Source organism: Phalacrocorax aristotelis, chromosome 7, assembly GCF_949628215.1.
Source record: "Phalacrocorax aristotelis chromosome 7, bGulAri2.1, whole genome shotgun sequence".
Classification (NCBI taxonomy): Eukaryota; Metazoa; Chordata; class Aves; order Suliformes; family Phalacrocoracidae; genus Phalacrocorax; species Phalacrocorax aristotelis.
Genome location: NC_134282.1, coordinates 4,788,062 through 4,801,239, shown reverse-complemented (window position 1 = coordinate 4,801,239; position 13,178 = coordinate 4,788,062). Strand labels below are relative to the sequence as shown.

Below are 13,178 nucleotides of genomic sequence, written 5' to 3'. Positions count from 1 at the left end.
AAATCCTGTGCATATTTGCAGGAACCAATAATGCCTATGGATCCATCATCGGTGCATCCAGATAATGTAGAATCAGGTAAGATCAATAATTTTTTTCTTTAAATTACTGTAAACTCTGGGTTTTAAAATGAAAGAGAATAACTTAAAATTATTTTTAAAACCTTAATTTTGTCATACAGCAACATTATTAATTGTTGTATCTATCAAAAATTAAGACAGCTTCTTAATGCTAAGGGGGGTATAAATATAAAAACTCCTCAGTTGTTCATATCGTATCAGTTTAAGGAACTTGGCTAAAAGGGAAGAATTTAGGCTGTCAGTTACACTTTTCTATCAGTAATCTGTGTACTTTAAATGCCCTTATTGACCAAACAAACACAAACCTTAACAGAATGGTTTCTGCTGAATCGGTAGCCAAACAGGTTCATTCTTGTAGCAGTCAGAACGGTGGTCCTAACATGTGAATTTGAATGATCAGGTTAAACCAATGTTCTGCACAAGATTCTGTGTGGAGTCAAGATTAATCTGAATAGATCTCCAAATATATTACAGGGTTTTATATTAGCCATAACTGATTATTAATGCAGTATTGCAAAAGAATGATTCTCATGGTTTAAAAAAAAACAAAACAAAACAAACAACAAAACAAACCGAACAGTTTCGAGTACTTGCACAATTTCAATGCATCTGTTGTATCTCTCTGATTGAGCTCTTGCGTGTGGAAATTTTAAGACAAAAGAAAATATTGTTGTGTCACATTGGTCTAATTTTTTCTTGCACCTCTAGTGATTCCGTACAATCCCTCAAGTCATGAGAGCTTGGACCATGTTGGTGAAGAAAAAGAGGTGAAGTATCGTAACCATGCTAACTGTATTTAGAAATCTTAAAGCCCTTGTCTCTCTCAATTTCAAGGTTTCAGTGATTTAACTTGTCACAAACTGAAAACTGGTACATAAAGCACGTTTGAGTTGCGCACTCAGGTGTATACATTTATAGCTTGCAAGCTGTTTTATTTTGAATCAAGTTGAGATGTGCTTTGATTTAGAAAGTATTCCAAAGTCCTCCAGCTTCAGTTGTTTCTTATCTGCCAAGTCTATTTTGCCTCCTTTCTCCCCCCTCACATTCCTTTCCAGGACAGTGCAGTTTTAAGAAAAACAAGTGTTAATTGAATCAGTTGTTTATATTAATTTTGCTGTTCTATTTGAAATGCTAACTTTTGCAGTTGTTAAAATTAGCAAGCCTGCTTACTAATTTCAAATTACCTTTGTCAAAAGGCAATGAGCATTAGAGAAAGTGGCAAAGCTTCCTCCAGTCTCGGTCTTCAGGATTTTGATTTGCTCCGAGTTATAGGAAGAGGCAGTTATGCTAAAGTACTGCTTGTTCGACTGAAGAAAACTGAACGCATTTATGCAATGAAAGTGGTGAAGAAAGAGCTCGTCAATGATGATGAGGTAGGCAAGCTTTTTATCAGTAAATCAGGCAATTCTTCCAAACAGCTTCAGTATTTACTGTGAGGTGGGAGCCAGGCTTCTGGGTCTGCAACGCCAATTGAAAATGATACATGCGGTTTCTATACAACCTGTACTACAGAAGGTTCACAAGTGACTGTGGTTTGCTATCCAAGAGCTTTTGCCTTTATTTCTTGGTCTGCCATTGATTTCTTTTGTATTTCTTTATGCTACTTTATATTTGTCTGCACGAGTTTATCTTTTATAGCAAGTGGTTTTTCATTCCCAAGTGTAGTAACACAGTGAGGCTAAAAGTATGGGATGCTCAAGACAGAGGAAAAAAGAGAGTATGCTAAATTGTCTTACTTCACATTGGAGAGTTGTGTAATATTTAATTTCTTGCAAGTAAAATGAGGACGGCAAAACACTTGAGTATCTTTTTGCTAGTTGTCATTAATGCTTGACCTCAGAAGTGCAACAACACTTTTCTGAATGTTGCTTTTCTTAAATAAATAGGATATTGATTGGGTTCAGACGGAGAAACACGTCTTTGAACAGGCTTCAAATCATCCCTTTCTTGTTGGATTACACTCTTGCTTCCAGACAGAAAGCAGGTAAAGGTCATAAGATAATAACATAGTCTTGTTCAAGAAATATTTGGTACTGTTAGGCACCTCAAAGGCCTATTTAAAGCATTAAGTGTTAGGCAGGTAGCGGAAGTCAATGTACTCTAAATCACCGTAGCATTTTATGAGCAAAAGGCCATGTTCATCATCTAAGCTTTTCAGATTGGGAAGATGCACAGGAATATAAAGCGCTGGTAGGTGTGATGGGAAGGCTTGGGGACAGGAAGAGAGGTGCAGCTAGCAGAAAAAAGGCTGAAGAATATGAGGTAGAAGACAGAGCCTAGAAGGGGAGGAAAACAAGGTTTAGGGAGTGAGAAATTAGAAGTACAAACATCGAGGAAATTGATCTCAAACGTACTTGTCTTCAGAGAGTTCATGCCTCCGAGCAGAAGTCGGAAAATAGCACCTGAATTATAGGATGAAAATTATTATTTTCCTTTGTGTTTACATTCAGAAGAGATTGCAGTAAATAAATTACTATTTTATTCTGTAATAATTTTCAGTATATTTAGAACATAGTTATTGTATATTTAAACAACATCCTTGATGTTTGAAAAGGTGGCAGGCTAGTGCAGGGAAGTGAGAAAAAAGAGCTTTTATAATATACTAATAGTACTAACCACAAACAAAGGAGATTGAAGGGATCAGGAAGGGAAATGAGAAAAGTTTTTTTTTTAAATGCTGGGTTGTGCATAGAAACTGATGTGAATCTATTTATATATCATATATGTAATAATGACTAGCATTAGCTGTAATGGATTAGGAGAGTGGGAAGAATTAATTACTTTCCTTTAGGAATAATGGAATTGTCTAGAGAAACTTCATATGCTTGATGTTTAACATTGGGAATTTATTTAAAGGGAGGGAAAATGGTGAAACCAGCCATATGACCAGAGAGATGGGAGTTGCTGAACTGACATTGTTCAATAACAGACTCGGAACATCTCAAATCTCCTTCAGCCTTGTATACAATTCTTTTTAACAAACTCCTGTGTGTTTCAGGTTATTCTTCGTTATAGAGTATGTAAATGGAGGAGATCTAATGTTTCATATGCAGAGACAGAGGAAGCTGCCAGAGGAGCATGCCAGGTACACCGAATTTCATATTTCTTGCATCAAAACAGTTGGTTTTCTGACACAGCGCAGTAGTGCAGAGATTATAATGATGAGCTAGCAAATCCTCTCCAGACATTGAGGATTTAAGAAATGTGAAACTGCATCCTCACTTTAATGCTGCAAGCTACCGTACTTTTGTTTCGAGGAGGAACTGTAATAGGTGTTGTTTGTATTAGCATTACCCTAGGTGACTTCAGTCTGATTCTGATTTTATTTCTTCTAGAAAAATGTGTTTGTGGTTTGTTTTTGGTTTTTTTAACTGTCTAATGATATCAATGTGTTTCTCTTACAACAACCACTACCAGCTGTCCAGGCAAATGCTGAGTTCTTGGTGCATATGTTTCATCTCAGATGGTGAGATGAAAGGGATGATTTCAGTAGACATTAATATTAATTAAAAATAATTTTTTAATTGACTGTGGGTAGAAGTATTTGTACGATTCTAAACAACTTACCTGCTTCTCTGATGAAAGATAATAGAATACAGGCTATTATATTTAGAAAAGTATCATACTACCAATACTATGGTATTGTGGTTTGTTTTTTTGATTACTTGAGTCATCAATATCTCCTTCTTTCTGCACTAGGTTTTATTCGGCTGAAATCAGTCTCGCACTGAACTATTTACATGAGCGAGGGATAATCTACAGGGATTTAAAACTGGATAATGTGCTACTAGATTCCGAAGGGCATATTAAACTCACAGATTATGGCATGTGCAAGGTAAGCTCTAGTTCCTTGCCGACCAGTAAAATCAACAATTAACAAATTGTCATAAATTAAAAGATACAGAGACTTAAAACTGTGAAATGTCAAGGTACTCATTTGTGCACAGTGCAGACAGCCTGTGTACTCATTTTGCTTCTACAAATGGGGAAAAGAAAAAGAAATGCCAAAGCGCACAGACTACACGTATATACCATTCATGGTTTTATAAAGCTGCTGTATCAACTTGACTGGGAGGGGTAGGCTGAAATACTCAAGACAGCTTGATTTCAAAAAGAGGTTGAAATATATCAGTCCCACTTGCTCCCACTTGGATTCCGTGGCATTTCCCATTTTCTCTAGGAAAGCTTTGTCACTACAGAGACACTGGAGCGCAGGTTTGACTTTGCCATGGAATTGCCATGATGCTGATCTTCTAGAACTATTTTAAATGCTATAATTTTGGCTAAGCCACTGAAAAGCATAAAATAACATAGGTCAGAAAGGGCCTCAGGAGGTCTAATCTGCCCTCCTGCTCCAAGCAGGGTGGGTTGTAAGATCAGGCCAGGTTACTGAGAGCTTTGTTCAGTTTGGTCCTGAAAACTTCCAAGGATGAAAACTGCACAGCTCCTTTGGGTAACCCCCTCCCAACCTGCATCCCGTGCTCTTCTCTGAAAAGCTTGTGACTGTCCATCGCGACACCCCAGTCATGTAAGCAGTTCCAGCATGCCTCAGTTATTCCCACTTGCCTGTCGGAGATGTGGCAGGGCTTCCTAGCTAAAACCTTGAAAGATGATGTGATCAGTAGATACGTGCCATCCTCTTGAGACTCTAGATGCAACCTATTTCTGTTTCTTCTGAAACAAGTAGTGTTTTCTATTTGTTTACATACAGATTTAAGTATAGTTTTACTAAAACAAAAGCAGTTTATTCAGGACACTTAAATTAATTCAAAATTAAGCTCTCAGCAGAGGGAGGGAGTGTGGGTTCTTTGGCTAACTGTATTTTCTTGCCCTCTGTTCCTAAAGGAGGGTCTGAGGCCCGGTGACACAACCAGCACATTCTGTGGGACTCCAAACTATATTGCACCTGAAATTCTCCGGGGAGAGGATTACGGTAAATTGAATTTTTCACTGTTACCATATACCTTGTCTCTTATGTGAAGAACTCAAGTTCTTCAGCAGTAGAAAGCATAAATCTCCACTAGACACATCGTTGATCTTAATTCAGCATCCTGTCTGAAAAAGTGAATAAACCCTTCAAAGGAAGGGCAGAAAACATCTCACCAAGCAAATGAGATACCCTGCCTTCCACATTTTAAATTCTGTGTCAGTCTTGAAGAATAGCTTGGGTCTTCCAAATTTGTTGTTGTTTATAACTATTTTAACTACTACTAATGATACGCTTGCAGTCTTGCATTGTGGTGTTTTGGAGCTTTATACTTGGCCGCAAAGATAGTATTAGATACAAAGGTCCCAGAGAGCAGACATCCCTTTCACAAATCTCGGTGTTAAAAATGAATTTTTTTGTGCAATTGCTTGTTCAGGAAGTCCATGAGGTTCCTGAAGAAGACTTGTAAGAGAGTATAGGAGGCTTGCTGTGTATGTTTCCTGTTACCTGTCCTTTCTTCCTAAGCTTCCAATACTGTGCCAAGCAGATCTTTGATCTGTTTTCTTCCCTTAAGATTTTAACAAGTTCTACAATTAGTTCCTATTAAAAAAAAAAAAAAGTGTGTGTATATACATATATATATATTTTTTAAATCTGCCGTCTCATTTCAGTTGAATGTCTCTTTCAGACTGGCTTTGCATCTTCCCTCCTTACCACGAACTTTCTAGGCCAACTCTCAGCCCTAGCCTAGCTACTGGAATTTTTTTCTTTACCAGTGAATAGTAGAATAGATGTGCCCAGCTCCATAAATTACTGTTGTGCTGCCATTAAGAATCACACACTTCCTCCTTGTCTTTGTCCCCTGCCCCGGATAATCAACGCTCTGTTGGTTAGTAATGACTAGGCTTAAATATTATCTAAACCTTTTTTTAAGGCCTAACACCAACCTTTAAACTGTTTGCATTTCCTTCGCTTTGTACAGCACTTCCTCTTATCACGCATATAATGAACCAAGTACTGTCTAGTACAGTGGTTCTCTCTCCTTTGTTCAGGTAATCAGAAAGACTGGTGATACTTAAATTTTTGAATTAATTCTTCTCAGAACATGTCTGTCTTTAGCCCCAAAAGTGTTGGTATTTTTACTCCAAAATATCTTCATTGGTGTTTTCCCATTTGAATTCTAGGCTTCAGTGTAGACTGGTGGGCACTTGGTGTACTGATGTTTGAAATGATGGCGGGCCGGTCACCATTTGATATTGTTGGGAGTTCTGACAATCCTGATCAGAACACAGAAGATTATCTCTTCCAAGGTAAGCGCCATAAGCGTTCCTACACTTCAGTGCATTGTTTCTACTTACCTTGAACTTTAAAGATGCAAAGGCTGATTTGAACCTTGTTTTCTTGCAGTAATTTTGGAAAAACAGATCCGAATTCCCCGATCGCTTTCTGTTAAAGCAGCAGGTGTTCTAAAGAGTTTCCTTAATAAGGTAAGAGCTAAAGGGGGCTATTTAAGACTTCTCAGGAGCAGCTGGGGTTTTTTTTTTTTAAAACCTCTTGCCTAGTCAATGTGTAGCAGACAGACTTTACTTGCTGTATACAGAAACAGGGTAGAAAAGGTGTGAGCCTAAAGCAGAGTTTCAGTGGAGCTGGGGGACCTAGTCTAGATACTTGTCTTAGAATCTGAAGCTCCAGATTCTTAGGCTTGGATCATGAGTAAGTTTCAAACTGAAAGGCTTAGAAATGCTCAGAGTGATTTCTTTAGCCTGGGGTATTGGACAAACTTATCAGATTAATTTTGGCTCTTAAAGAGAAGCAGCTTAGCAAATTGCTCTGACAACTGCCGATGGCTTCATCGAGGGAGACGCAGAGGCAGCATACGCTCACTCTGTGCTGGTGGCTAACTAGCCTGAGAGTCAAACAGTGCAAAGGTGGTAGCAGACGAGTCCGAGCGCACGCTGACCTTTATTGAGTGAGCGTTAGATGAGTGGGGAGAAAGAGGTACAGCAGAAAACAGATTTGCTTAAATTTATTCTAAGAAAGTAATAATGTTCAAGAACACTGCTTCTGTTACAGCTCCTTGGTAGCATGTGTGTGTGCACATATATGTACAGGGAGGTGGAATTGTCTTTTTAAAACCCCTTCTTTCCACCGTATTTATCAGTAACCTGCAGTTACCACCCCAGCGTGATCGCCCGGCGTATTCGGTCTGCTCAGAGAGGGGCGGGAGGGGCGAAGAATCAAATTCACTTGTAATCTAACCAGATCTGCTCCGAAACATACAGTGTGGTTAAACAGGTCTGAATAAAAATGAAGAAAGGCAGCATGGTTGGTTGTATACAACTCTGTTAAAGGCTTCCATATATTCATGACTAATTTTCAGACAGTAAATTGGAACAGTTTCCAAAATAAATAATGCTGACTTAGTTCTTCAGCATCCCTTGAAACTCTGGTGTTTTGTTTCTCATGGAATTTGTAACATTTCCATTTTATTGACGTAGTGTAGGCCACGACCCCCCCTTAGAAATATTTTCTTCCTTGCACAGGACCCAAAGGAACGTTTGGGCTGCCATCCTCAAACGGGCTTTGCAGACATCCAGGGACACCCGTTCTTTCGGAATGTTGACTGGGATCTGGTATGTGAATGCCCGCTGGCTTGGCTTATTTTCATTGCATGCAGTGACAGCTTGACAACTTGTTTTGAGCGTGAGAGGTGACCTTAAGCTCAAAAACCTTCAGCTCTTAACTTATGATGTACTGTAATGACAATATAGAGTCTTTTAACCCCTTTTATGCACAGTAAGTACGGTAGATCAATAGAATGCTTGTAGAAGTATGCAAAAGACACTTACAGTAACTTCCAGCCTTGTTTAAAAATAATTCAATAGGTTGTAACTCGTTCTTGGTGTCACTGAGTGCATTTATTCTTAGATGGAGCAAAAGCAAGTGGTGCCTCCGTTTAAACCAAATATATCTGGAGAATTTGGTCTGGATAACTTTGATTCCCAATTCACCAATGAACCTGTGCAGCTCACTCCAGATGATGAGTAAGTAATGTCGAACTTAAGTTCTGATAAGTCAGTGAAGAAGTTATAATACTTCATGTAATAGCTGTGGTTGTAGTACAGAGAGTGTATATAAAGCATTAAATAATATTTTCTTCTGTTAGTTTGGAGAAAATTCTATTACGTGTCCCCAAGGTAGAGTCAGAATGGCCGGATGATGTATTGTACTCTGGCTTGATGTAAAAATTAACTAACTATACAAAAATTGCATGATTATCTTTATATCGTTTTAATCACTATTAAATGATTATTATTTTATCATGCAAATGATAACAATCAGCTAACTATACCAACTAAGGGAAAGCTGCTATATTCTTAGTGTGGGGAAAGATGAATAAGTGCTATTTTACAAGTTTCAGTGGTATCATCTGCAAGAAACGAACGTGTGAAGGAAAAAGACTTGTTTTGTCAAGTGGTTTATTTTTGCATTACTTTAAGCCATGATATTTCTAGAATGTCGGGACTTGAATTTATCTTGGGTGTTCTGAACAAGCGAAGACACTTTGTTTGGCTTGTTCAGGTGTTTTAAATTGTTAGTAGTCAAGTGAGATTATCCTGGCTGAAGAGCCTTGCTAAAATGCACAATAATGCGTTTGATTTTCGTAGCAGATGTGTGCTTCCTTACTCCTGAGGGGCCCTGATTAGGGATGAGGAGGGAAGGGCCTTTCTAGTTTGGCTGAGCCACTGCTGTTTGCATCTCGGGGATTTTTCTAGGGTTTTGCGTAATGTTCACGTAGTATGTAAACACACAGTGAATATTAAATGTTACCTACGCACCTTAATTAGGTCTGAGATCCAACATCTTTCTTCATCCCTTTGTAAATGCGTAATGTACAAATAAAGTTTAGAAAAGTTGCTGATGCAGGTGCAGTATCTGTCGCGCCCTAATGTGTTCTGTTTTTTACAAAACCAACTGTTTGGGGAAAGTTTTAAAACTGCAGACCTTGCAGATTGCTTTGTGGGGAGAATGCGCGCGTGGGAGCGGCCCAATTGCTATTCCCGGATGGTTTTGTGTTCGTTATAGGGGCTAGAAAATAAACCAGTGGTAACTGTCAGGACAAAGGAGAGGAGGGAAATGCTCTCAATTGCAATCCACTGTACGGGTCTAGATTTTAAGACAAACTATCAGTTAATATTGTTACCTTTTTTAATTTTGCTGAACTAATGACTGTTTTCTAATCTTAATAGTGATATTGTGAAGAAGATTGACCAGTCTGAATTTGAAGGCTTTGAATATATAAACCCTCTTTTGATGTCAGCCGAGGAATGTGTCTGAATTCTCCATTTCTGGACTGTGCCAATTGTTACTCTCTGTTTCTGCATGGATAAACATCTCTTCATTTCGATGCACTTGCATAAAACGAGTAACTGAACGTCTTACCCTTGTCACCTAGTGTGAATTACTCATTAATTTCCTTTTTGTATTCATTGTCGTCCAGGACAGTTGTCATGCTGAACCTTCAGCTGCCAGACTGAAAGTGTTAAACTTTCCAACAGTCTTGCCAAACTTGAATTTTCATAGAGAAGCTGGTCTCTGGGGTTCCTGACTGAACAGTGGGGTCTGGCTGTATAATCTGCCAACACAGCCTTCTGATAAAGGAAAGGCTTTTTTTATTTGTTGCTTTAAGAATACAAATTGCATTAGGGGATGTAATAAAATATTATTAAAGGACTTCCAATTTTCCAGCAAGACAAAGTAAGACCTTATGACTTCTGTAGTTCTAAATCTCGCCTTTTTCAACATCTCATTTCCCTGTTCTCATAGACTTGAAGCTATGTTATTGCCCTTCAAGTTGAAATGACAGCAAGGAGAGCAGATTTTTAAACTGAATAGGTCAAGAATGGCTGCTTTCACAGGGTATATTGATCCTATCCTAAAGGGGATGGTTAACTCTATTAGAATCAATAGACTTGGCTCTGAAATTATACGTTAGGAGTTGTACACTGATACACAGAGAGTGCCTTTCTGAGCCTGTCCCTTTCAGTGCGGGTATAAAGTGTCAGTTTAAATAAATGGAATTCAATTAATAATTTAAAAAGTTAAAATCTGTAGAGTGTAACTTAGCAGTAACGGGCAGCTAATATTGATGGATGTGGAACCTCATACTCACTGCTTTTACACTTTCTGTCTTAACGTACACAGTTCTGATCCAGTTACAGCTACGGCCTAGATAAGGGCATTTGTTTCCTTTTTATTTTTCAATCTTACTGTTGGAAATGCATTCCACTTTACCAGTGGAAGAAGCACATCTTGGAAAAAAAACAGGTGCTGTCCACGACTCCCGTAACTTCACCACTCCCAGAGGGTGATTTGTAAGGGCAATCAAGCCTTAGATGTCGGTACTAGACTCAAAGGTAATAGTAAAGCAATCGGGATAAATTGAAAGAATGGTTCAAACTCGGGCTTTTGGGAGGTGCGATTCTTACATTTCATGTTAGTAAACAGTGTAATAAACAGCACAGATAATTCCTATTTTTAATGTTTAAGGAATAGTTTTGAATGTCTTAGGCTGAAGAAATGCCAAATGTACCACTTTTTTTGTTTTGTTTTGGGGAAAAGGGATTAAGAGACGTCAAAGAAAAGAATCTGTGTTATGCAAGCAAGAGCTGTAAGGCAAGCTAAGTGTTACCAAAAGCAGATGTAAGTATCTGTAAGCACAAGTTAGCAAACCTTAGCCGAAGCTTCTAATAAGACTTCTGCTTGGTCAGTGTCTCTTCTTGAAAAGCCTCGTGTGGCGACGCTGTACGTTCATAGCAGAAATCTCCCCGCTTATGTTTTTACACTTACATGTTAGTGTCAAGGAGAGAGATGGCACAAACACGCAGCAGCGTCATGGCGTGGTATTTAGTTGATATTTTTCTTTGCAACACGAATAGCCCAATACTTCAGAGTTTCCTGAGTTTTCAAAACTGGGAGGTGATTGGAGGGGCCTCAGTTTCTGGGAAGCATTGAACCCCCATGCTGTTAAACATCAGGTTCCCTTAAATTCAAGTTGTATATTTTCAAATGTAAACTATCTGAGCAAACCTACTTTCAAAGAGCGGCTAATAATTTCAGCACGATTAATTCATGCCAAGTGAATTGCTTACATGCAGTTTTAAAATCGTGCTTAATTGTTTAGCCCCTGACTTCTGCACCCGCATGACTCGTTTAGACATCAGGATGTAACTGATATTAAACTTGGAAGTTATTTAAAGCAAACAAGAAAAGCATTGTCTCTACAGTGGCTTAATTTCATAGAGGGTATTAAGTAAAATGGCTTTATGTAAGGAAGGGCATTTCTGCTATTCATCACAGAAGAGTAAAACACTGAACTTTTGCTTTAAGCACAAAAGAAATTTTTTCATAGATAATGTCACAGAAAAGATGCTTTTTCTATTTACGTATCTAAGCATGAAGAATGTTGCTAAGTGACAAACAAATAACTGTAAACCCGTTTTTAAACTTTCATTTTCTCCAAAGTGCCATGATAGTAACAGTTATTTTTCATTGCTAAGCATATAGCAACTGTCACAGCTATTCAGAAGGGACGCTGGGTGTAAACAGTCCGGTGCAGTAGGCTTTGTCTTCTGGAGGAAGCGTCTGCGCCAGAAGCATGATGTATTTATGTGGAGTTAACCTCCTTTTTGTATACGAGTTGGATTCTTATGGGTGCTCTGCTAGTTGTCACTACTATTTTCCTGTTTCATGTGGAATATGGTCTTGAACGTTGTTGTGTAATCATTCCCTTTACTTGTGCACACTTTTTACTTTAAATAAAACATTTATATTAGGTCTCTGTGTGTTAACCAGTAAAACAAATACTGTGAAATGCTGGGCTTTGCTTGGGCTTGTCGTCTGACCCTTAAATACCCAGGTCCCCCAGGAGCGTTGTTCTCATCTTATAATTTCTTCGAGAAGATAGCGCTGGGATCAACTGCAGCTACCTAAGAAATACCTCCCTCGGCCTCTCTCAGAATGCGAGTCCCTCTCCCGCGTGCTTCACAGGCCTTACGTTCGCCGTGCCCTGCAGAGAAAAAGCATCCGTTAGATTCTGTCTTTTGTTCCAGCACCACTGATGAAACAAAAGTAGGCAGTGAGGCTTCAGTCAGCTGTGCGGATACAGAAAGCTTCAGGTAAAGTATAAAATGCAATTCTAGCTTGCTTGGCCAAGCACCTCTTTCAGCTGGGACTTGTAGGACGTCATCTCAGCTGCCAGAGCTGGGGATTTGGAGTTCAGACCAACGGCCTCATCTGCCGCGCTTACTTCTGCATGATTTCTTTCTTTGTTTCTTCAGTTCCTGCTCCGCATTCTCTTAGATTTCTGACATGGAGGGCAGGGGCACTTACCTCGTACCCTGCTACAGATGCAGTATTTTAACCTCTCTCTACTTCAATATCTGTACCTGTGTTTTAAAAGAGATTTCCTCTTGCAATCTGGCTTGTTATTACAAGTATGCACCGGCAGTCCTAGGCAAATGCTGCAGATGGCTGCATATCTTAAATGCTTAACCTCCCCCCACGCACGCTTCTTGTTTCTGTTCAGTTTGGTGGCCAACTGCTCCGGCTCAGTCTGAGCAATTGTTTACGTTACAACACTCTATAAAAGAAATGAATAGCTTGTATAATCTATATATACTTGATACCTTAACTGCTAAGCACGTGCCCTCGCTTCAGGATGGATGGCATAAGCAGTTCAAGGAAGAAAGGCGTCTGAAATTGCCTGTGGATGAATGATGTTTTCCTGGGAAGGAGCTGGGGATTGGAGCCCCTTTCAGAAAATGGGGATTTTACCGTATCTTGCATTTTCTTCAGAAGAGCTCAGTCAGGGTGTTGGGGGTTTCTAAAGCCTTTTTGTTTTTTTCCTGCTTATGATAAAGAGATCTGAACTGCGTACTTGAGACGTCTAATCTTACCATTACATATTTAATCACAAAACAGAACTGTTTCCGAAGTAACTTGCCCTCTAAGATGTGGTGCCTGCTAAAATCTGTCAACTTTTCATGCTTATGTGAGAAGACCTGTAATAGGGTCTCTCATATGGTGTCTTGGCTATGTTACTTCGTTTGTCATAGGAGGTATCACAAGAGCGGCCGTATTACAACTTACATTAAAAATCACCACTAAAATG

General features: G+C 39.0%; 1 protein-coding gene across 1 annotated transcript in view; it reads left to right on the top strand.

The window, feature by feature from the left end:
- The window catches only part of PRKCI (protein kinase C iota), a 29,110-nt gene extending 17,268 nt beyond the window's left edge, over nt 1-11,842 (top strand). The window contains exons 7-18 of the mRNA XM_075098496.1: nt 22-76; nt 787-845; nt 1,275-1,451; nt 1,965-2,062; nt 3,077-3,163; nt 3,778-3,913; nt 4,924-5,011; nt 6,190-6,315; nt 6,413-6,492; nt 7,549-7,638; nt 7,934-8,049; nt 9,256-11,842. Of these exons, the coding sequence (XP_074954597.1) occupies nt 22-76; nt 787-845; nt 1,275-1,451; nt 1,965-2,062; nt 3,077-3,163; nt 3,778-3,913; nt 4,924-5,011; nt 6,190-6,315; nt 6,413-6,492; nt 7,549-7,638; nt 7,934-8,049; nt 9,256-9,343 (1,200 nt within the window). The 3' untranslated portion in view covers nt 9,344-11,842. The remainder of the gene's footprint in view (nt 1-21; nt 77-786; nt 846-1,274; nt 1,452-1,964; nt 2,063-3,076; nt 3,164-3,777; nt 3,914-4,923; nt 5,012-6,189; nt 6,316-6,412; nt 6,493-7,548; nt 7,639-7,933; nt 8,050-9,255) is intronic.
- The last annotated feature ends 1,336 nt before the right edge of the window (nt 11,843-13,178 follow it).